Source organism: Olea europaea, unplaced genomic scaffold, assembly GCF_002742605.1.
Source record: "Olea europaea var. sylvestris unplaced genomic scaffold, O_europaea_v1 scaffold2077, whole genome shotgun sequence".
In the NCBI taxonomy this organism is placed as follows: Eukaryota; Viridiplantae; Streptophyta; class Magnoliopsida; order Lamiales; family Oleaceae; genus Olea; species Olea europaea.
In genome coordinates this window covers 1223-25219 of record NW_019238692.1, presented here as the reverse complement: position 1 = coordinate 25219, position 23997 = coordinate 1223, and the positions used below count along the sequence as shown (strand labels likewise).

At 35.2% G+C, this 23997-nt stretch overlaps 1 protein-coding gene across 1 annotated transcript in view; it reads right to left on the bottom strand.

The window, feature by feature from the left end:
- Positions 1–10890: 10890 nt before the first annotated feature.
- Positions 10891–23997, bottom strand: part of LOC111379990 (probable LRR receptor-like serine/threonine-protein kinase At1g06840) — a gene marked incomplete at its 5' end in the record, with an annotated part of 13422 nt that continues 315 nt past the window's right edge. Inside the window, 16 exons of the mRNA XM_023003441.1 lie at positions 10891–11414; positions 11873–12007; positions 12159–12409; positions 12799–12850; positions 13188–13245; positions 13540–13611; positions 13693–13764; positions 13901–14044; positions 14257–14328; positions 14465–14536; positions 16393–16543; positions 19953–20022; positions 22156–22236; positions 22798–22850; positions 22943–23018; positions 23091–23216. Of these exons, the coding sequence (XP_022859209.1) occupies positions 11070–11414; positions 11873–12007; positions 12159–12409; positions 12799–12850; positions 13188–13245; positions 13540–13611; positions 13693–13764; positions 13901–14044; positions 14257–14328; positions 14465–14536; positions 16393–16543; positions 19953–20022; positions 22156–22236; positions 22798–22850; positions 22943–23018; positions 23091–23216 (1830 nt within the window). The remainder of the gene's footprint in view (positions 11415–11872; positions 12008–12158; positions 12410–12798; positions 12851–13187; positions 13246–13539; positions 13612–13692; positions 13765–13900; positions 14045–14256; positions 14329–14464; positions 14537–16392; positions 16544–19952; positions 20023–22155; positions 22237–22797; positions 22851–22942; positions 23019–23090; positions 23217–23997) is intronic.

Genomic DNA, 23997 nt, shown 5'->3' with positions numbered 1-23997 from the left:
TACGTCTCTCTTTGAAATTTGCTTAATTTGACTATCATAGCATAATAGGAATGAGGAAGACGCAGCAATGGTGGATGTCATGACAAAATATAGCTAGCTGATTTAGCTCTTGGTTGATTTAGATAAAAAATCAGAAGATTTTGATAAAAGTTGATAGAATGTGTGATTGAAAAGTTTTTAATCCATAAAATATGTAGTTAAAATTTAATTGTTGGCGATTTTGACTTGGATTTTAATCAGTTTTTTAGTTGAACAAAACATGGGCTTAATCATATATAGTTGATAAAGCTTGCATGATGGTTGACTTCTACTTATTTTAATTTTATGGCTTCTAATAAGAGGCATTCAGCTTCACGTTGATGGCCAGACGTGAGCTTATACGAAAAAGGTGCGAGTCACTTTGTTTGACAATTTTTTTTTGTTTTTATTGTTGACACATAAAAATTCAGCACAAATCAAATGGCCCAAGGAATGAAGCCTAATTGGAGGATCCCCAAATCAGATAGCCCAAAGAACGAAGCCCAATCAGACAATTCAAGATGAAGGCACAAATAGGGAGGCCCATGAACGCGGTAACACCATCGCCTAAGCTTGCGAGTCTCTCAGGATCTGAGCGAATGGAGTGCCATGCAGACGCCCAGAGCTGTTACTCTATTCTCGCCCAAACCTTCGAGTCGCTCAAAGTCTTAGCAAACATGAAGTGTTGTGGTTATCAAGAAGCGCAGTTATCAAAGCAGTTATTAAAGCAGTCCTATCACGTTCCACGATTCAAGGAACTCAATTGAAGACGGTTGAACGACAAAGAGTAATGACAGTAGTTAGAAAAGGCAGTTCCATGACAAGTTGGCCATTACGAGGAAAGTGGGCAGTTATAGAACGATCAAGCAGTTTTTAGGCAGTTGATCACAAAGAGATCATCCAGGGAGTATAAAGGGAAGGAAAGACATAGAGCAAAGGAATCGAATCAAAAAACTCTCGAACGAGAACATGTAATTTTAAATTTCTTAATTTAAATTTAAACACTTCTTTCAGTAACTCGTGTGCTTGCGCCCCGTGGAGGCACTCTGTTTTTACTTTCCGATTGTAAAGTCATAGCCAATAAAGAACACCCCTTTTTGGGACTTTGTCTCAAGAGGTTTGTCCCTTACACAATCGTCTGATCCCTTTTTATGAAGGAGAAGATCGTCTAACATTCATCAGCCAGATACTAGATCAAGAGGTTAGTAATAAATTAATCGCTTTGTTAAAGGAGTATAAAGATTGTTTTACTTGAGAATATGAACAAATGCCTGGTTTAGATAGAGACTTGGTGGAACATAGGTTACCAACTAAGCCTAATTTTAAACCTCATAGACAGCTTCCTAGACGTTTTGCTCCTAATGTACTCCCTGAGATTAAGAAAGAGATAGAGCGATTATTGAAAACAGGCTTTATTAGAACAGTCAGGTATGTCGAATGGTTGTCCAATATCGTACCAGTACTAAAAAAGAATGGTAAACTAAGGGTGTGCATAGACTTTAGGAACTTAAACATAGCTATACCCAAAGATGAGTATCCAATGCCCACGGTGGATTCTTTAGTAGACTCGACTGCCGGATACGTCATGTATTCTTTCATGGATGGGTATTCAGGATACAATCAAATTTATATAACTGAAGAAAACATACACAAAACTGCCTTTAGATGCCCTGGGTCTCTAGAATGTTTTGAATGGGTGGTCATGCCTTTCGGCCTAAAAAATATAGGGGCAACTTATCAAAGGGCAATGAATTTAATCTTTCATGATATGATAGTCAAGTTTGTTGAAGTGTATGTAGATGACATAGTAGTCAAATCCATTAAAGAAGATGACCATTTCGAACAGTTAAGATGTTCGTTTGAGCGAATGAAACAATATAAGCTAAAGTTGAATCCCTTGAAATGTGCATTTGGTGTTAATGCAGGGAATTTTCTTGGTTTCTTGGTACACAAAAGAGGGATTGAACTTGATAAAAATAAAGCGAAGGCCATTTTAGAGGCCAAACCACCTAGCAACAAAAAAGAATTGCAAAGGTTTCTAGGCCAAGTAAACTTTTTAAAACGCTTTATTTCTAACTGTGTAGGGCGAACTAAAGTCTTTTCGCCACTCTTAAAGCTGAAAAATCAGGACGAATTCGTCTGGAAAGAAGAACATCAAAAGGCTTTTGAAAGCCTGAAGACATATTTATCAAGCCCACCAGTGTTGGTGTCACCAATCCAAGGACGGCCAATGAAAGTGAACGTATCGGCTGAAAAAGAATCAATAGCTGGAATGGTCGCACAGGAAGACCAATGTGGTAAAGAAAGGGCAATTTACTACTTAAGTAGACGGTTAACAAAATATGAATGTAATTACTCTGCTATAGAAAAATTATGTCTTGCATTGTATTTCACATGTACAAAATTAAGGGCTTATTTACGGCCCGTAACCGTTTATTTAATTTCTAAAGTAAATTTAGTTAAGTATATGTTCTCGCGCCCTATTTTACACCAAAGGGTAGGCCTTTGGACACTAGCTTTATCAGAATTCGAGATACAATATATACCCCAAAAGGCAGTCAAAAATCAGGCTTTGGCTAACTTTCTAGCCGATCATCCATGCCTTGACATGCCTGAAGAAATTGAATTAGAAATCAATTCGTTCGAGCTAAAACCTTTGGTGTTGTATTTCGATGGGTCAAAAACCTCTAAAAGTGTAGGAGTAGGAGTAGCATTGATTAATCCTTTAGGGATTTGCTATAAGTTCGCATTCACTTTAGACAGGATGTGCACCAACAATCAGGCCGAATATGAAGCCTTAAACGTAGGCCTAGAACTAATGATAGTTATGAGAGTAAAAAATGTGATCGTTAGGGGCGATTCTCAATTGGTAATTCACCAATTGATTGGTGATTTTAAATGCCAAAGTGATTCCATTATAAGTCAACATGAGATCGCCCAAGAATTGTTAGAAGAATTCGACCAAGTAGAACTTCAATGCGTTAATAGGATATATAACGACGTGGCAAATGAGTTGGCCCAAATGACCTCAGGGTACTCAAATGTTTTGAATTGGAAGTCTACTTGTGAGTATGGAACCATATTGCCCGTGACTCAAAGAAGGGCGAGAATGATTGAACTTCACTACATACAAGATGGAGATGCAATGGATTGGAGAACAGAGATTAAAAGGTTCCTTAAAGAACCTAATGGAGGGATTAGTAGGAAAATGAAGTTGTGTTTGCTGAACTATACACTAATAGATGAAGAGTTGTTTAAGAAACGCTCTGATAGTGTATTGCTAAAGTGTGTAAATTTGCAAAAAGCCAAGACGATCATGGCTGAGGTGCACGAAAGGATATGTGAAGCTCATCACGCTGGCCAAAAGATGAGATGGTTAATTATTAGGAGTGGATATTTTTGGCCAAAGATGGGAGAATTATGCGTTCAGTATGCAAAGAGTTGTTTAGCATGCCAAAATCATGGTCCAATACAAAGGGCGCCAGCACGAGAGATGGCACCTATTATTAAACCTTGGCCGTTCAAGGATTGGACGATAGATCTAATAGGGAAGATTTATCCCCCATCGTCCAAGCAATATACTTTTGTTATAGTTGCAACCGACTATTTCATCAAGTGGGTAGAGGCGGTACCTTTGAAAGAGATCACCCAAAAGAATGTCATAGAGTTTATCCGTGATCACATCATTTATAGGTTTGGAATTTCACAAACGTTGATGGTGGATCACGGAACATCTTTGAATGAGGATCAAGTGAACAAATTTTTGAGCGAGTTTGGGATTAAATTAGTAAACTTCACACCATATTACGCTCAATCCAACGGACAAGCAGAATCTTCTAATAAGATTCTAAAAAATATAATCAGAAAGATGATAGATGAAAATGCCAGAAATTGGCACAAATGTCTGAATAAGACCTTGTGGGCTTATAGAACATCACCTCGGTCAAGTACGAAAATTACTCCTTTCCAACTTACTTATGGACAGGAGGCTGTTTTGCCTATGGAAATCAACGTGCAATCGATTAGAGTGTGCTTGTAATATAAGTTAAATGATGATGAGTATACCGAAGCACTAGTTCAAAATTTATTGGGGTGGGACGAATTAAAGTTGGGCGTTTTAGATAGATTGCAAGTTCAAAAACAAAAAATGGCTAAATTTTATAATAAAAAAGTCATAGCCAAGTCGTTCAGCCTGGGCGAATTAGTTTGGAAGACGATACTCCCTTTGGATAGTAAGGACCCAAAGTATGGGAAGTGGTCACCCAATTGGGAAGGACCATACAAAATAAACAGTGTGTTGCCCAATGGAGCGTATCATTTGGAAGATTTAGATGGCACCAAACACGTGAGATTCATTAACGGCAAATATTTGAAAAAATATGTTCCTTCTTTATGGGAATGTGAACAGATAAAAGCATAATCAAAACATGTTGAACGATTAAGGATAACAAGGTCTGAGCGAAATACGTTCAAATAAAGTCCTTTATTATCAAACGTTTATTACAAAGATGCAAAATACAAATAATGGATGCTCTACAAACTACAATTAAAAGTAAGCTAATTTTTCGGTCGATTGCCGAGTAAGAGGGTGGACTGGCCTCGCACCGACTTCCTAAATGCATCGCTGCAATGGCAGGCAAAGAGGATGAGAAGCACTCTCAGCAAGCAAGGTGGCCCGCAAGCATTCCAAAAATTGCCTTCTATCATCGAACCCCCTGTAAAGAACAAAGAGATGATGGGAAGAACTTTGATGGGAAAAACTTTGCTGCTGGCCAAAAAATATTTCCTATATCTCCCATAACAAAGATGATATCAAGAGAAGTAGTAAAATGGGCGGACCAAACAATCCATCTTTATAGAAGACGAATGTTTTGGATTGATTGTCAGAATGCCAAACGATGGCAGCAAATTGGTTTTGAAGAAGAGAATGAAAATGAAGATGGAAGATGGAAAGTGCGAAGCATACGTGCATTTATAGGGGGTGGAGATGAAGAGACAGAATATGAGCAGCCACATTCTGCCTAATAAATGGAATTAAGTAGCCCAAAGTCTTGGGAAAAGAGATGGAAATATCAAGAGAAAATGTGCAAGATTTTTAGCACAAAGCAGTTAAATGCTTGAAGGATTGGCGATTAAAAGACAAACGTCAAATAAATGCACAAGAAGTTAACATAGATGTTCATTAATGATGAACAAAGTTACAAAGGGAAAGTCAAATGCGAAATTACGAAAAAGAAAAAGTTAAGGCGCTATATGTCTTAATTACAATCCGCCCCATACTGAACGAATTCTTTCCCTAAGTTTTTCCCAGTCCTCGTTCTACCAAGAGGAAGTGATGTTCAATTCGTCCACGACATCATCATCAACTTCCAACTTCTTGTACTGCTCGACCAAAGACTTAGTTCGCTCAATTCCCTGGGAGGCGTTACGCTTTTTAGTAGCCATTCTCGCCTTGCAGTCGTCCATTTTGGCTTGAAGTTCCTTCATCTGAGCAGCCAAACTAGCCATCAAAGAGTCTTCAATCATGACTTCGGAAGAGATTTCTTTCAACTTGTCCTCAGCTTTGTTGATCTCCAGATGCAAAGACTCTTTTTCAGATATGGCGCGAAGATATTGAGTACTTTTGGCCTTCAATTCAACATTCTTGGCCAGCAAGGAGAGGACCTCGGAATGGATAACTTTCAACGTCGCTTTAAAATCAGCAAAAAGATTGAGCGATGGAAGTGTCAGTGCTTGCTCCAACTTCGCATTCAAATGCTCAAGCTTATCCTTATGTCTGGCAACACTAGCCTTACCAATGTCCATATCCATGAAGGACACGTACTCAAATATCGACTGCTTGAGGAACTTCATATCTTCCTCTGAAGAAGTAGCAGGACGACCAGTTAGAGCAGGGCGAGATGTCTTGACTTGCCCCCAAGAAGCGAACAAGTCTTGGATGGAATGCACAATCTTATCAGCATCCTGCAAAGAAAATTGCCAATATTGAAGATTCTCACTACAACGAACAAGATGGAAATAAAAGTGAAGTAAAGATTACCTCATCAATAATCTTGGAAGATGGCATATTCTCAGCCAAGTCTGCCACCTGTGGCTCCACCATTTGTGAGGACTTCCCCTTGTTTGAGCGAGAAGATGTTGCCACAACGGGCAGACTCATAGGAGCATCTGCAGAACTCAAAAGCAACAAATCAGAAACCAATAGCACAAGCAAAGGTAAAGCATAAAAAAACTGAATTACCTTCTACTTCAATGTTTGGGGGGTTGACGCCTGGAAAGAAAATGGCTCATCCATTGGTTGTGATGAGGATTCTGGGACTGAAGATGTATCTTTAAGCGAAGTCCCTTCATCAGCTGGTTTAGATGAAGCAGCCTCAGCTGAGGATGATGGAGCGGGAGCTGCCGATGCCAAAACCTTTAAAGGAGAGGCTGAATTTTTCTGAGAAGTCTAAATAAATCATCAGCACACAGAAAAGTTTCAAGTATGGAAAAGTATACTTGTGAGTAAACCAATTTAATTACCTTCCTCCTGATGATAAGAGGGGTATCATCATCATCATCATCATCATCAACATCATCCTCAAGAATGGGAGATGCTGAGGCTGACCGTTTGCGGCTCGGGGCACTTTTGGCTGCAGTAGGCTTGGCAGGGAGAGAAGAAGATGGACTAGCAGACTGTTTAGTGCGACGAGGAGGAGAAGGACTCCGGATGGACAAAGGGGTGACTAAAACAGGAGGAGGGGAAGAAATGCTCGGCTGGTCCAGTGAATGAAAGGCACGATTAGCATCAGTCGCAAACAATCTGCGCTTCACTGACGGCCAGAGCTGTTCAAAAAGGGGATGGATGACATGGCTAGAATTGAAAGGGGCTAATGAAAAATGGCTCGTCACAAGAAGATTGCGAGCATTTATAATCTCTGCTTCCGCCTTATTAATAATATGGAAACGGTCTATCAAGTTCCTTGAATAGCAAGGAGGAACAGGCCAGGTTTGGCTGAAACCAAGTTGGCGAGCAAAAAATTGAGGAGCATATATTTTTACCCCAGCCTTGGCATTGGTCCCAGTTAAAATATCATGAAATAATTCCCTCCCTATTAAAAACTGGATCCAAATGAGCAGAGAGGTGCTCGCGTTGTCTATAGTGGAGGGAGGATGCACATAGTTTGGAGTCAAAAAGGGAGGAAAAGGAAAGAAGGAAGGGATTGAATCCAAAGAATAAAAGAATGAAAAAATGTCCCTTCTAGACATATTTACAGGAGCCAGGGGCTCAATGGCTAGCCCATAGCAGCTAGCAGAAAGATGAGAAATTGATGGAGCACCAAGAAATGAAAAATAGGATCTCAACCACATTTGAGTGAACCAAAGAGGTCCACTGCCAGTGGGAGATGTACCATTCTTCAATTGAGTTTAAAGAGAAGTCATGCCTCTATAGAGGGCAGCCAAAAAGAAAGAACATAAATTCAAAGGCCTGCCACGCTCCAATTCGTGCGCTATGGGTAAATAACTCAGGGAGGGCTTTATGCTTGGCACACACAAAACATGTTTACAAAGCCAAACCAGAAGAAAGGCCACTCGCTCAGTATGGAAAGGCTCAGCACTCGAATGGTTATGAAGGGTTTGCAGGCTTGAATAAGACTCGGTGAGGTTTCTACCAAACTTTGGGGCGCCACCAGAAACCAAGATACCAGGAAAAATGGTATCACCCAAAGGTGGCAGATTCACTAGGGCCCCAACATCCCTTAAAGTAATAGACATGGGGCCAAGAGGGAAAACAAAGGTATTATACTCAGAAGACCAAAAACTCAAAGGGATCGAAAAAAGTGCTGAATCAAAGTAGGGGGTTGAAGAGAGATTTCTAACAAATCAGAAATCCTAGTATTATCAAAAAGCGCCTTAGTAGGACCATGGTCCACAAGGCGAGCATGCCACCTACGGAAAACTACATCAGATTTAGACCAAGTGCGAATACCTCTTTCGCGAAGTGGCCCCAGCGGCAGAGAGTTTAGAAATGGAGGGCCTTGAGTACAAGGAAACAGCTGGCCCACCGCCGCTTGTTCGACTGCCTCTGCATTGTTGAAGAAAGGACCTAGGTAGAACTCATTGAGTTCGACATTGGCAGGCGCGAGAAAGTTCGGAGTTATGTATGGACGATTAAGGAGTTTCTGAAAGTCTTCAAAACTAAAGGAGTCGCCAGATTGAGATTGTGAAGTAGCCATTAGGGATGAAACAGAGTTTTTCAGAGTTACGTAGCCGGGAAGCAAAGAGATGAACAGTAAATTGTGGGAGAGAAACGCGAAAAAGTGAGGCGTGATTTAATGGTGCAGTGAAATGACGTATTTGGGGGTTATAAGGGTTTGCAAAACATCGCACCTTTTCAAGCTATGGAAGAAAACAATGATTGAAATTTTTGGGAATTTCGAATGTTGCTGGAAACACAAAGTGAATATGGCAAAATTTAATAATTGGTATTAATTCTGCCATATTGGAGGGTAATCGTTGTTGACACATAAAAATTCAGCCCAAATCGAACGGCCCAACGAATGAAGCCCAATTGGAGGATCCCCAAATCAGATAGCCCAAAGAACGAAGCCCAATCAGACAATTCAAGATGAAGACCCAAATAGGGAGGCCCATGAACGCGGTAACACCATCACCCAAGCTTGCGAGTCGCCCAGGATCTGAGCGAATAGAGTGCCATACAGTCGCCCAGAGCTGTTACTCTATTCTCGCCCAAACCTTCGAGTCGCCCAAGGTCTTAGCAAACATGAAGTATTGTGGTTATCAAGAAGCGCAGTTATCAAAGCAATTATTAAAGCAGCCCTATCACTTTCCACGATTCAAGGAACTCAATTAAAGACGGTTGAACGACAAAGAGTAATGACAGTAGTTAGAAAAGGCAGTTCTATGACAAGTTGGCCATTACGAGAAAAGTGGGCAGTTATAGAACGATCAAACAGTTTTTAGGCGGTTGATCACAAAGAGATCATCCAGGGAGTATAAAGGGAAGGAAAGACATAGAGCAAAGGGATCGAATAAAAAAACTTTCGAACAGAGAACATGTAATGTTAAATTTCTTAATTTAGATTTAAACACTTCTTTCAGTAACTCGTGTGCTTGCGCCCCGTGGAGGCATTCTGTTTTTACTTTCCGATTGTAAAGTCATAGCCAATAAAAAACACCCCTTTTTGGGATTTTGTCTCAAGAGGTTTGTCCCTTACACAATCGTCTGATCCCTTTTTAATTGTTAGTGACGAACCCGCGCGAAACACTTATTTTAAAGTTCAATCAAGCAAAATGTTTAACCATTATTAAAACTTAAAAAAATGAAATTAGTCCAACAAAAATTCAACCTACCCCAAAACCAGTCCATGATGAAGCATTGTTGGATTGATTTATTTATAAGTTTGAAATTATGTTTTTGTTAAAAACTTGACATACATGTAATAAGTTCTTATAAATTTTCAAAGTTTGCGTATTTTATCTACGTAAAACAAATATTATGTCTTAACTTGTAAGGTTTAAAGCTTAGCCTTCATGTCTTGTGTATTTAGAATTTTGACCATACCATATGGGTCAAGACAAGCAACATTATAAATTAATGGTTCCTATATATTCAAAATGACAAATATCCAAACCCTAAAAAGTAGGAATCACACACCTTTCGAATTTCGTAAAAGTGGCGCTTTCACCTTCCTCTCCCCACCCCCAAAATTTGAGCCCCATTTTTATTGTGAAAAATGAGGTGTGTAATTGTGATTTTTGGAGAATGGTATGTTAAAAATTATGAATTTACGTGTAAAATTATTTTATTGGGAGAATATATAGTCGAAAATGAATTTGTTAGAAAATAGAACTCAAACAAGGGCTAAATTCATTCTTCTCTCTTGCTAATAATTATAATTTCAGTAAGTGTTCCAAACACAAATTTATTTTATCATTGTATCAATCATTGATTTCGTAACCATTTTCTTAATTTTAACCATTTACATAATGAATGATTGTGCTTAAAAGGGCATTTTTTGACTTTAAATGACGACCATATATTTGTCTTTCAATTGACCATTACAATTCTTTGTGATTTTAGAATCGATGAAGATACATTTGGTAATCAATGGCGCATGAAAGTAGTGCCAAAAGTTATGAAGATGCTTGCTATCAGACGTTTTAGACAATAAAAGACAATTCGAGGTACTTTATTTTCTATCTCATCTTTCACATATGAAATCAATAGTAGCAGCAAAATCTGTAATCCCTCACAGTAGACATTGATCAAGTTTTTTGTTCATGGCAGTGCCTTTCAAGAAATTCATTAGTTTAGAATTAAACCTTTTCTTTTTAATTCTTCTCGAGGATTTGGGGATTTTGAAGCTATCTAAACAGCCTATTTGATATCCCAGGTAACATTTGCCTTGTTCATGTCCAGAATTAAAGCCCCCGTTTGATTTCCTTCTTATAAGAATTAGAATGAAAAATATAGTCGTTACGGGATCCACATAAGGGAGAGGAGGTCAAATATGGTGATTTGATGTGATGGACAACGATCATATTTTTCATTTTTTTGGCCAAAGAATGGGAAATAAACGGGGCCTTTATATGGATGTTTATCCTTAAGCCCCCATTTGGCCCCTATTATTTGAATTTATAATGGGGGAATAGTATTTTTTTGTAACGGATGATTGTAAAAGAATGAAAAGTTTTTGATTTGCTTGAAATATTATTTTATTGAATATTGTGTGGTTGAAAATAAGAGAGAGAAATTTAAATTGAATTGATGAATTTTAAAGGGGGCCAAACGGGGGCTAAACCTTTCCGCATTTGAGCTATGTAGCTTCAGCATATTAGACCAAAACCAGCTACTATTTTTGCGTCGGAGCCAAGAAAATAACTAGGATTTAAATAAAAGCTATCATGTATGTACATAGGTATTACTAAAAAACACTAAACAGCTCACAATACAAACGAAACAGAATGACTATATAGAATTATGTCGATTTACCTCTAATGGAAAAGGTATAGTTTATAGACAAAAAATGTGAACTGTATTTGTATTATCACCTTGGTGTAATGGTGGGAATAACTCCACTGACAAGATCACTGCTTGAGATATCTTGTGAAACGTGTGAATGCATTAGTTTATTCGATGAAGATGGTGGAGTGATATCCTTTTCGGGATCAATGTCTATAGATTCGAATATCTTGGTGTCCGAATCAGGTATCATGAGCCATATGTTCTCGAGTTCTCTAACCACTTCTGCCACTGAAGGTCGAGAATCTGTCTCGTCTTGACAGCACTTAAGAGCTAGTTTTATGAATTTCTCCACGCATTCAAAGGGATAAGATCCCATTCTTTCATCGATGACAGAAAATATCATACTCGAACGATATGCAATGTTGACCTGCACAGATAGACCAAATATTAAGCTTCAAATGTTTAGTTGCAATTTTTATTTTTATTATTATTTTTTTTGGGGGGGGGGGGGAAAAATATTTTGTAGGGTGGACATTGAAATAAATCATGCTATGTTATGAACATTAACATCATAAAACCTTAATATTTGGTTTTGTTTTCATATTGATGAAAATTAACTACTGACATCCTATTTGATTGGCATTAAACATCATAAAACGGTTATTAATTGCTAATGACATCCTATTCGATAGCCATTAAACTCTTTGCCTCTTGACTCTATACCTCTTCCAAGTTCCCGAGCCGGGTTTTAAAAGTTAAAACAGTAAAGAGAACAACAATGAGAAAGCATTTAACAATTATAAACTAGTATGACTGACAAATTTATAGAGTGATGTTCTTTATTCTAGTAAACTAAGAGAAAAATGGATTGTAATAATACATCACCTCCCGAACAATATTTTTCCCATGTGAAATTGGGTGCATCCCTGTCAACAGTTCGAGAAAGACAACACCAAGGCTGTAAACATCACTTTTGTCCGTCAACTTGTACGTTAAAAAATACTCTGGATCAAGATATCCCTGTAGTGATCAAGCATGCGCATTTGTTAATGACACGTAAATTTATTTTGTTCGTCACAATATTGAAATTGAAAAACATAAATAAGGAAATAATAACTAGATGCTGCATTTTCAAATAAATATTCAAACTTGCATTTGTAAATAACATTACCGGAGTCCCCTTTACAACCGTTGATACATAAGAAGGGATGCCTCCTTCAAGCTCAGGAACTGGAGCTAACCGTGACAGTCCAAAATCAGCAACCTTTGCGATAAACTTACGGTCCAGTAATATGTTGGTTGACTTGATATCCCGATGAAATATTGGAGGATTTGCTTCCGTATGTAGGTAAAGAATGCCTTTGGCTGAATCCAGTGCAATTTTTACTCTCATAGTGAAACTCAAAGGCAATTTGGTCTTTCCTGCATATCTCAAACATTGAAGTCTTGTTAAATCAGTAAAATTTTTCTGTTACTTGTCTACTTTTGGACTCGCTTGAATACTTAAATGACTCGTTAAGAACTTGAGGAACACGTGCTTAAGAACGTTTTTGGAATCAAAATGTAATCCTAAAACGAAAAGTTGGGTTAAATTACAGTACGACGATTATGTGGGTTCGAAGGACAGAAATAAGAAAACAAAATTGTAAGTCGCACATTACCCAATTTACATGTTATTTAAAGTGTGTGTGTATGATCTAGTCTGAAGAAGTATAGAGGTTTGCAGTCTCGTAAGCAACAAAAGGACAGACTAAGAGACCATGAATTTGAGAAATAAACACAAAAGGTCAATTTGAAAAAGAGCACTTTACCAGGTAGGTGATCTCTCAAGGTACCATTAGACATGAACTCATAGATCAACATCTGCATAATGAAAAGCACAGTAAACATAAGATGGAGGAGAGAAAAACTATTTAAAAATTTAGCCTTTTGAAATGAAATGTCAATACTTTGTATTGTGATCCAATCACATGATTTTCCTACAATAAACCCTTATTTTTATCAGTTTGTTTCTTATAGGGAGCGGAAGAAATCTTTCGATCTTTATTAGCTACTCCATCTTTCCCCTCTCTGTTAATCTGATTTGAATGTTCAATTTTTTATCACTTGCAAATGGATGGTCAAAGCTGATTAATTTTAGACTGTAAAATAAACTGAAATTAAAAGATAATGAATGCAAAACTAGGATGAAATAAGATACCCGCTGGACAGACACAAAGTCATGGCTCCGATAGGTTCTATTATGATTCCAGTGAAGTCTTCAAGAGTGATATACAACTTATTAATAGCTATTTAAGACTTCAAACACATACTACCATTCATTTTTTTCCACTTCAGACTTTGTTTAGAGGTTCATTTCGGATTCAAAAGTTTTTCATTTGCTAAGAAAAACGGAGTTGCTTTTAGTTCTAAACTCATAGCATTGATCAATAGCAAATTAATAAGGCAAGCATTAAAAAAATAATAATTCTAAAACATGCTGGCTGATACAGAAAAATCCCAGCATTATGGAATAACCAAAGTAATACATCTAATAAAGAAAGAATGCATACAGTATCTGCAATTTTGGCATTTCAGAAAGCTCTGGCGGAAGAGATCCCAATAAGTTGTTATTGTCAAGTATCCTTCAAGGTTTCAGTTTATCAACTAAAATCAGATGTTCAAGAAGCAGGGTAAGGTTTAAAGGATTCATATCTTTAACTCACAAGCAAACAAGCTCTGGAAGTCTGGACAACTGTGGTGGTATTTGCCCACTAAGTGAATTATTGTTCATGTGGCTGTTCAAGTAAGAACAATTAGAAGGAAAATGCATTAACAACGTCGAAGAGGCAGCAACAGCATAGGTCCCTATACCTCGGAAACAGCTTCTCAAAGAAAAAACAGAAATGCCTAGAAATAATGAAGAATGTTTACAAGTGCTTTGCATTGCTCAGGTTAGCAAATGATGTGGGTATAGATACAGATATTTTGTTCTCGTCAATTTGTATCCTGTCCAAGATTGGAAGAAAACCAATCTCATCGGGCAAGGAACCTGTCAATTGATTTCCATTCAGAAGCCTGGAACCAAAGAAAGGAAAGCACAAGTAAAAACATAATGGTTCAGATCATGGTGAAGCCTCTGTCGAGAATTAGCAAATAATATAATGGATTGCTTAGGAGGATTTATAAGGTTTCCCCTACTTCAATGAGCATCTAGTCAAAAATTAAGCAAAGTAGAAGAGAAAGGAACTGTGAAAAGGATAATCTAGTAAAGAACTGCTTCAACTTACAACAATTTTAACGTTGTAATGTTGCCTATCACCTTAGGTATACTCCCAGTAATTTTGTTCCACATAAAGTCCCTTTGAGAACAATAAAAAATAATTAATTTAAAAGGGAAGGCAACACAGATAGGTAGAGAAAATTTTGGAGGTAACATTCTGAGAAAAATAAATAAGCACAAATAAAAAAGAGGTGTGTATTAAATATCTAACTTACAGTATCTCCAAATAAGATAACTGTCCAAGTTGTGGAGATAAGCTTCCTGATAGATTCCTATTTAGTAGGAACCTGTTGTTGAAAACAAAAAGGAAGACAGTAATGCTCAGTTACTAATTATACGGTTAGCAATATACAGATTTTGTAAAATGTTTCCAAAGAAAGTCTGGCATATCCACAATTTAAAACTATTAAGCATCTTCCTTGGAATCTCACTCAGGTAAATTTGAACTGTGATGGGTTTTTCTGATACCTAATAAATCATAGGTTATGATGTTAACGTGGGTTTATTATTTCATAGGCATAGGCCGACGAATAAAACAAGTCCAACAATCAAGTCCATGAGCTCCACCTGGTCTAATTGTATTCCCTCTTGAATGGCTTGAATCTTGACCTGTTTAAGTTTCTTAGACGTTCAACTTAAAGCCTAACCCTAGAGTATATATAAGGCTATAACCCTAATCACTTTCTAGTATGATTTGGGTCGTTTTTGTGTGAGAAAAAGAGAAATTCGGCCGCCCCCTTTGGTGTGTGAAAAACAGCCCCTAGAAGTATCCAAAATGCTTGTTTACTTAGTGTAATTAATTGTTCCTTCATAGCCTACCTTTGTGGTATTTTCTCCTAATCTTCGTGGCCACAAATCATCACCGTTTCTTGTCTTACGTGGTAAGATTGAATATCAATCGAGGTGAATAATATTGGTTGTGGATCGAAGCCAGTTGAATTGGTTGTTGGTAGAAAAAGGTACGTTGAACTGAGCCCCAAAAACCATCGATTTGAAGATCCTTAGAGATAGCTTCTCCAACATTTTAATGGGAAAGGGATTTTTTTCAATTTGGCAATAAAAGATGAAGGATATTTTGGCCCAACAAAAAAATTCATAAGCCATAGATGACAAATTTCCTGGAAACTTAATAGAAGCACAAAAAGAAGTGTATGATGAACTTGCGTACACTTCAATTATGTTACACCTATCTGATACTGTTTTGAAAAAACTAGGAAAACTTGAATCTACTAAAGAACTTTGAAAAAAGTTGGAGGACTTAGATTTGCTTAAATCCGCTTTTAATAAATTGTACTTGCTTGAACGATTTTTCAACTTTAAAATGAATTTTTCAAAGGATTTTGACGACAATCTGGATGTCTTTAACAATTTAGTTCAAAATATTGTTAATTGTGATGAAAATGTCTCTAAAACATATAAGGCTATTAACCTGCTAAATTCCATGTCAGATTCATATAAAGAGGTTAAAAATGCAATTAAATACGATTGGGACACCTTAACACTCGAGATTGTCTTAGACTTACTTAGGAGTAAGTAGATGGAAATTAAGGCTAAAAAAGAGGATAAGAGGAGTGGTGAGTTACATTTGATGAGGAATATGATGAAGTTTAAGCAAATGAATTTTAGTAGAGCTCAAGACGGTAGTGATTCAAGTAGTGACTCGAGTAATGAGAGTAATAAGAAGAAGGGCAAGGGCGGGACAAGTCTAGTGGTAGACGGTGTTATAGCTGTGGTAAATCTAGGCACTCTCATAGAGAGCTTCCGCAACAAACTATTCTTTACATGTACAGTTCCCATATCACAGAAGTCTATATATTTTCATCGAACTTTTTAGACGATAGAAAGGTTACCTTTATCACATTAACATCCCTTTTCAGGACCAAGTCATGGTAACCTGTTGATCTCATGAACACGACCCCAAAGGAAAAAGTCGGCCTACAAAAGTGTATCCCTAAAGATAGTCTTTTACTTATGAAGATGAATTTTGACACCAAGTGATACAGAATCAGATAAGAACATAAATGCGCAGTTATACAATTTTAATAATTTGGAAGCAATAAAAGTACATTGTACCTTTAACATACTTAATATCTGCAAATTATGATACAGTAAAAAAAAGGAGGGGGAAGGACTAAAATCATACAATTCTTTGACATGAAGATAACCATCATCCATTGTCCTGTTATGGCAATAAACCCCTGTCCATTTTGAATTACATGGATCCCCCCTGTTCCAATTGTGAAGATTCCGATTTGGGTCTGTCAAACTTCTTTGGATGTTTCGCAATGCATTCACTGCAGAAAATATTAAAGATAGGCTGTGATCTTATATCAAAAGACATCACCATCTCATTATTAAACTCTTAAATTCCATGTCCGAGTACCATAGTAAGAATCTTCATTAGATATTCAATTACATTAGGTTTCAAAACCTCATTAATGGTGGTAAGCATTTCAAATGTAGGTAAAATGAGGGACATTGGTTAACACAGAATGTTAAGACTTGGAGTCTATCTTAATAAGGTCAATCTTATTAAAAGGAGTAGCACAAAATCTTTTTAAGTTGGTCAATATTTCGATATTTAACCAATGTGAAATTTTTATCTCTTAACATGCTCCCGCAAGATGGTGGCTCGTTTGAGCAGACAAATCTTGAAATTCGTATACTCATTTATTGTGTCTTAATAGGATCGAATCGCTCGTTAGAGTTTAATGGGCTCTGATACCATATTAAGACTGGAATCCATCTTAATAAGATCAACTTTATTAAACGGAGTAGTCAAAGACCTTTTTAAGTTGGTCAATATTTCGGTATTTAACCGATGTGAAATTTTTATCTCTTAACACAGAAAAGGAAAACATGTTGATAGTAAATGTGTGTCATTGAGTTTTAGTGTAATTCTGAATTAAATAGAAATCCATTCTACATTCATTTTAAACGTAACTAGTGATAAAATTGTAGCACAATTTATTTATTTTTATCAATGTTTGGAGTGTGAGTAGTTCTTGATCAAAGAAACCGCTATTATATCCAAGTTATGGGAAAAATAACATGGTAATTTACTGTCTAATTTGAACCTTATGACAATTTTATTCGTTAGAAATTCAACAATGCACCAGCATTAAGTCTTGTCACTAATTTATACTTTCTCCGTTCCATTTATGTATGTTTGTTTTGTTTTTCACACAGATTAAGAAATCTTATTTAATTTTATAAAAGAAATAATTTTCACTAAAAAATTTCCTAGTTTATCCCTATTTAGTTTTCAACAACTAGTAGTAAATTATTGTTGGAATTAGTAAAGACTCTGAAAATTGATTTCAAGAAGTAGGAAAATTAAGTGGAAACAAATTGATTGTAACTAGACAAATTAAATAAGGGTATATTAGTAAAGAAACAAAACAAAATATTCTAAATTAAGAAATAAAACTATATTTTTGGGACAAGAAAAAAAAAAAACTAAACCTATATAAATGGGACGAAGGGAGTATTATCAAGGATGCCCAAACACAATGAGAAGCCTTGATTTTCTTATGCTTACTTATTCGCCCATAAAAGTTAAGGCCCCGTTTTGTTTGTGTTTCAGTTTTAAGTTTTGAGTTCATTTTTATATTTCTCTTTTGAGGATTTGTTTTAAAATTGTTAAAAAAGGCTTTTGGTTTGTCATTTTAAAAAACTATTTCTCAAAGCAGAAAAGCAGAGAACACAATTGGTTAAAATTTTTAAAAAATTGTATTTCACGAAATTTGATTATTCAGTACAATAGAACATTTATATGTTACATATTATCAAGTAATATTTACATATTAAAGTTTGTGAATTTTACAATATTTTTTTTTGGCTACAGAAAAGTAAAATAATAATAAATTGGGTAGGCAATATGTAGGAAATAAAAAGTAATGACTTTGCTGAGAATATTTTTGTTTAAGTTCATTTAAATATTTTTTTAGAATTTTTATGTAAATAATTATTTATTTTTTATAATTTTTTTCAGATTTTTTTTTTCACTTTTTAGAATTTCATGTTCTTAGAAATTATTTTTCTAGAATTTTAGATTCTATTCTTTCCAAATTTTTATTTATTTTTATTTGTTAGAATTATCATTTTTTTGGATTTTTAATTTTTAGAATTTTATTTAAATAAACATTAATTTTCCATATTTTTAGTGTTTTCAAAATTATATGTTATAATTTTACCATATTTTCAAAAATGCATTTTCAAGAATAACACATCAAACAAGTTTGGGTGTTTTGCAAAATTGAAAACAATTTGAAAACAGCAAATTAAATGCATCCTATGTAGAAAAGAGAAATTAAAACTTCGTTTGTTTTGTTAAATCCAATTTAAGTAAAAATCCTAGAATTACAACTAGAGAAAAATAGTAACAAAATGATAGATCATGATCTCCATCGTATTTTCCCACGATCAAGTGTCATCTTTCCCTTATCAGAGGAATAAGTAATTGCACATAATATAACACATGATTGATGATCCTAAGCATGCTCAAACTAACTCAAAAGTAGGCTTGGGAATCGAGTGGATCGGTCCGGATATTTCAATACCCAAAATCACCCATTATACTTTGGATATTTCGCAAATGGGATCCTTCGGATCTTTGTAAATATTGGAACCAAACCAACCCCGAACCATCGGTTCAGGCTTTGGTTCTACCCGTAACATTTTTATATACATTTATTTAATAAATATTTCACATAGACCCTTTTGGTACATATATCTAATATGCTATTATTCGAAAATATTTGTGCAATGAAAAAAATTCAATTAAGAAATTTCAAGGAGCAAAATATTGGATACTAAATACCACGAAGATAGGAGAAAATAAAATAAAGATAAAAAATGAAATTATAATTTAAAAAAAATTATTTTTCTTAATAAGTCTTATTTGATCAGAGGCATACTAGGCATATAATTTAATTATGAACAATGCTTAAATTTTTCTATTTTTAAAACAAATTGATATAAAAAATACTAATTAAATACATAACTATTATAGTATCAAAAAAATTACGGTCCACATATTGAACTCGCTCCGTTTGAATAAAAATTAAAAAGTATATATTTAAAAAAGAGAATCGCGAACTCAAGATAACAAAAAATGTATAACACAACGCAAGCAATGAATATATCAAATTAAATTGTCATGCATTATGAAAAAAAAAAAATCACTTAAATTTATTAACAACACAAGAAAGTAAAAAACTTGAATTGCAAGGAATAAACTTTTTGATTCGTCAACTTATACCACAATTCGTTTGAAATTTTTGATTTATAAAAAATCAAATTGTAAACATTAATATATAATAACATATGAAATGCAACAATCTGATGTAAGACGAGATGTAAAAAGGTAAGAGCCAATCTTATTTTTCAGGGTTAGAGTTTAGAGTTTTAGACTAATTACTACCAAAATTAGGATTTTTAGGTTTTATATATTTTTTAGCCTATAAATTGTAAATAATTTTTTTTTTTAAAATAAAAATCGGTTACACTCGAATATTCACGGTTCTGTTTCAGGAACCAAGAATCAAATCGAACCCAGTCGGTTATCGGTTCTCAGTTTCGGTTCCTAATTTATTTTTTGGGGGAACCAAATCAGAACCTCCGATTTTGGTTTGAAAGATTCGGTTCCGATTAAAATGTCCATGCCTACTCAAAAGTAGGCGGCGAAAAAATACAAATCACCTTCATTGGGATGCGTCAGTTGTCTATCTGCTCCTCCTATAAGCAGCAGCAAACACCAGCATAAACACAATTAAACTTGCTCCCGTTTTAGAGAAAGTTGGCTGGGAACTCTCAAGAACGCCCATTTTCCCAAGATTGTCAAATGTCTTGATACTTGTCTCCCACCTTCTAAATCAACATAAATCGAATAAAGAAAAAGTCAAATTTTCAACTAAACCAAAGGAACCCCTCTAAAAAGCTGAAAGGAGTAAACCAAGGACAGACAAAGGAAAGAATAGTGGATACAAAGGTACAAGTTACACAACCCAATATTCTAACGTAACAAATACCAAAAAGTACAGTAACATTCTTAACAACAAAAGGGGCCACCAAGAAAATAGAATAATGTGGAATATAAATTTATTGGTGCTGCAGATATTTTGCAGTCTGAAAAATGGGCCTTGAATTTTACAAATCCAGAGGTTTTGGAGTACAATTGGGTTGACCTGGTCGCCATTGGAAGGTGGTGAAGATGGGTATGTAGATGAATTTTGATGGCGAGAATGATGAGCACAGCAGCCATATATTTTAAATATTAAATTGAGTCCACAAAATTTGCTTGCCAGTTTACATCATTTAATTTGATGGAACTGTTTTCTTGACTTTTGCATCAGTTTTAGCGGAATGCCATTAATTAAAACTCAATTATAAGCACCATGATAACGAAATATGAAAGAGTAGTAGTCTACATGATAATTGAGTGTAATTAAATAATAAATTCACTCAAATATAATGTTTCGTAATTCATTTAATTGAATATATCAGGTATGATTATTTAATTTGGTGTTCTAGTAAATACTATATACCATCATTCGATATGAAAGGAGGATAGGGGAATCTTCTCAGTTCGCTATTCATGTTCAAGAATTGGTTAAATAAATCCTTGAGGATCTCAAATGAATTAGGAGGTCTGTGATTCGTGTTTCACTAGGAAACCTTCTTAGTCCCTATTTGGGGAAAATTGAAATCTAAATTTTTATTAAAGTTAAAGTTAACAATTAATTTAGTCACATATTTTATAGAATCCATAATTTTTTCAATCATACATTATCAACTTTTATAAAAAAAATAAAAATAAATAAATAATAAAATATTAAAAATCTTATTTTAATATTCACCAAACACGAGCTTAAGAGAATTTTGCAATTAAGCTATGGCTTTTATTCTTTTATTAAAATTTCAACTTTTATTGTGTGAATGTATGGTTGAAAATGAGTATGTAAAATAAAGAGTTTTTTTGGATAATGGCTGTCATACAGGGACTTTGTTGCATCATATTTTAACCATCTCATCGGAACTCGATGGTAATCATTGGCATTCAATCATCATCATTTGAGTAACCTAGTAACCTAATCTTGAACTTAAAATCGAGATTGTAGGTCTCTACCAAGTTTGAATAAAATATAACGGGTTTGAGGTTGAATAAATTCGAATTGAACATAACTAAGAATCTAAAACCCCAATTTGGTTGTTGTAACTAAAAATTATAGATTTTGTGGTTAATGTAACCGTCAAAACTCGACTTTAGATGGACCATGACTTACCGTTAGGGAGCTTGGATGAAGCTCAAGTGGCTTGAATAATAATAATAATAATCTCATTAAGCCCTGTTTGATATTTATTAACATTTTTTTTTTCAAATTCATTTCTAACTACACATTCACACAATAAAATATTTTATATGTGAACTCAAAACTTTTGTCATACTTGTTAACCACTCTTTTTCAAAAAATCAATATTTTAAAATTCATTTTTCTCCAAGTAAACTCATTTTAATGGATGTATAAAGGGGCTGAAAATGAAATTATAAATAGTTCAATAATCAATTTAATAAATTTGTCCAAACTCTAGATTGTTAAAAGCAAAAAGTGTTTATAAATGTTTTAAATTACAAATAAATATAAATGAGAGTTAGATAAGTGAATATCATTTGAAATATATAAATAAATTTATTTATTTATTTATAAATAATTTATAAATATGAACCAAATATAGCTAAGATTTAATATTTTTCGAGTAATGCTAAACAGACCCCAAAAGCCCAAGGTTCAATCCTACTCACTTAGAACTCTAATAAACAACCAATTAGGACCATTACAACTTGACAATGACAATGACATCATAATTATTATTTTTTTCCAGAATTAAGCCACTTGACCCGTACCGATGACCACGGGGACGACCACACCCTCACATGGGACGAGTGGATCTCGCGTGTAGCTTGGTCCTTATCTTCAAGTGTAAACTAAGAATAACAATTAACCCAAAAATTAGAAAGACGTTCTTTGATTGGTTAGATATCTGTTGCTCTCACGGGAATGGATGAAATGAATAGAAATTCCACGTGTAAAGTTCCAATTAGGTAGATTCAGATACTGTGGTGGCCCACAATGTTGGATAATCTTCTAAGGGAAAAATTCATAAACCATGCTTTAAGTATGGCTAATTCAAATTCAAGGCCTAAAGTTCTAAAATGCAAAAATTAGGTTTCTGTTAATTAATTAAAAATATTTTATTAATGAAGCGTATTAGAGCCACAGTTATAAGATTTATGGTCACAAATGTGTACTTTAACATAACAATGTCACATATTATAAAAATAATTGGTCACGGATTCTTTCATTGGTCACAAATAAAAAATATTATAGGTCACAGTTTTTCAAATTAATTGGTCACAAATTATTTTTAAATCAAAGTTATCGAATTTTTAGGTCACATATTTTCAAATTAGTTTGTTGCAGATTATTTTTAAGTCACAAGTTATCAAATTTTTAGGTTACAGATAACTAAATAATTGGTCACATACAACTGCTGCCGCCGCCACCACTACAATCTCCACTGCAATCGCCACCACCCGCACTTTGACATAGTCTCTAGCACCACAACATCAACACCACACCACCACGACCACCACCATTGTCGACTGCCACCACCGTTGTCAACACCCCGACCTGCACCACCAACAAAACCACTGTCAAATCCACCATCGCCGCTAACATCCCTCCCTACACAACCAACAAAAACAACCTAAAACCACACCACAACTAAAACACCCCCAAATCACTGCCAATTCAACCACCATAGACGCCACCACAAAACCTCCACCACACAAACACCATCACCACCACCACCACCACCACCACACAAAACCCCGTCCAAACGCCACCCAACCACAGAACCGCCATCGCCACCACCGTCCACCCCCTCACCATCACCGCCAGCAACCTCCTCAGATCCGAAAGAGAGAAAAAAAACACAAACCCCCTCCCCAAGCTGGCAATAGTCGGCATGGAAGAATGTAGCATCGCGAATCGTTCTTCGAAGATCGAAAAGTGGCGCTACTGAGCCACCGAGTGAGGTTGAGTAGAGAGAGAGAGAAGATAAACAGAACGCCGCTGGTCAGGTTGCTGCAGACGTCGTCGCCGTCGTGAAAGCTACCAAATTCGGTGGTGTTTTCTGATAGAGAGAAGTAGAGAATGCGGTAGAGAGAGAAGGATAAATATTAGGGTTTGAAAATGAATTGAGGGAAATATTTAAGATTTAAATTATTATATCAAAACCTGATTTTTGCTTAAGGAAACTTCGACCCTGATATTTAAGATTTAAATTATTATATCAAAAACCTGATTTTTACTCATCATCATTTGAGTAACCTACTAACCTAATCTTGAACTTAAAATCGAGATTGTAGGTCTCTAACAAGTTTGAATAAAATATAATGAGTTTGAGGTTGAACAAATTCGAATTCAACATAAACTAAGAATCTAAAACTCCAATTTGGTTGTTTTAACTAAAAATTATAGATTTTGTGATGAACGTAACTGTCAAAACTCGACTTTAGATTGACCATAACTTACCGTTAGGGAGCTTGGATGAAGCTCAAGTCGCTTGAATAATAATAATAATAATAATAATAATAATAATAATAATAATAATAATAATAATAATAATAATAATAATAATAATCTCATTAAGCCCTGTTTGATATTTATTAATATTTTTTTTT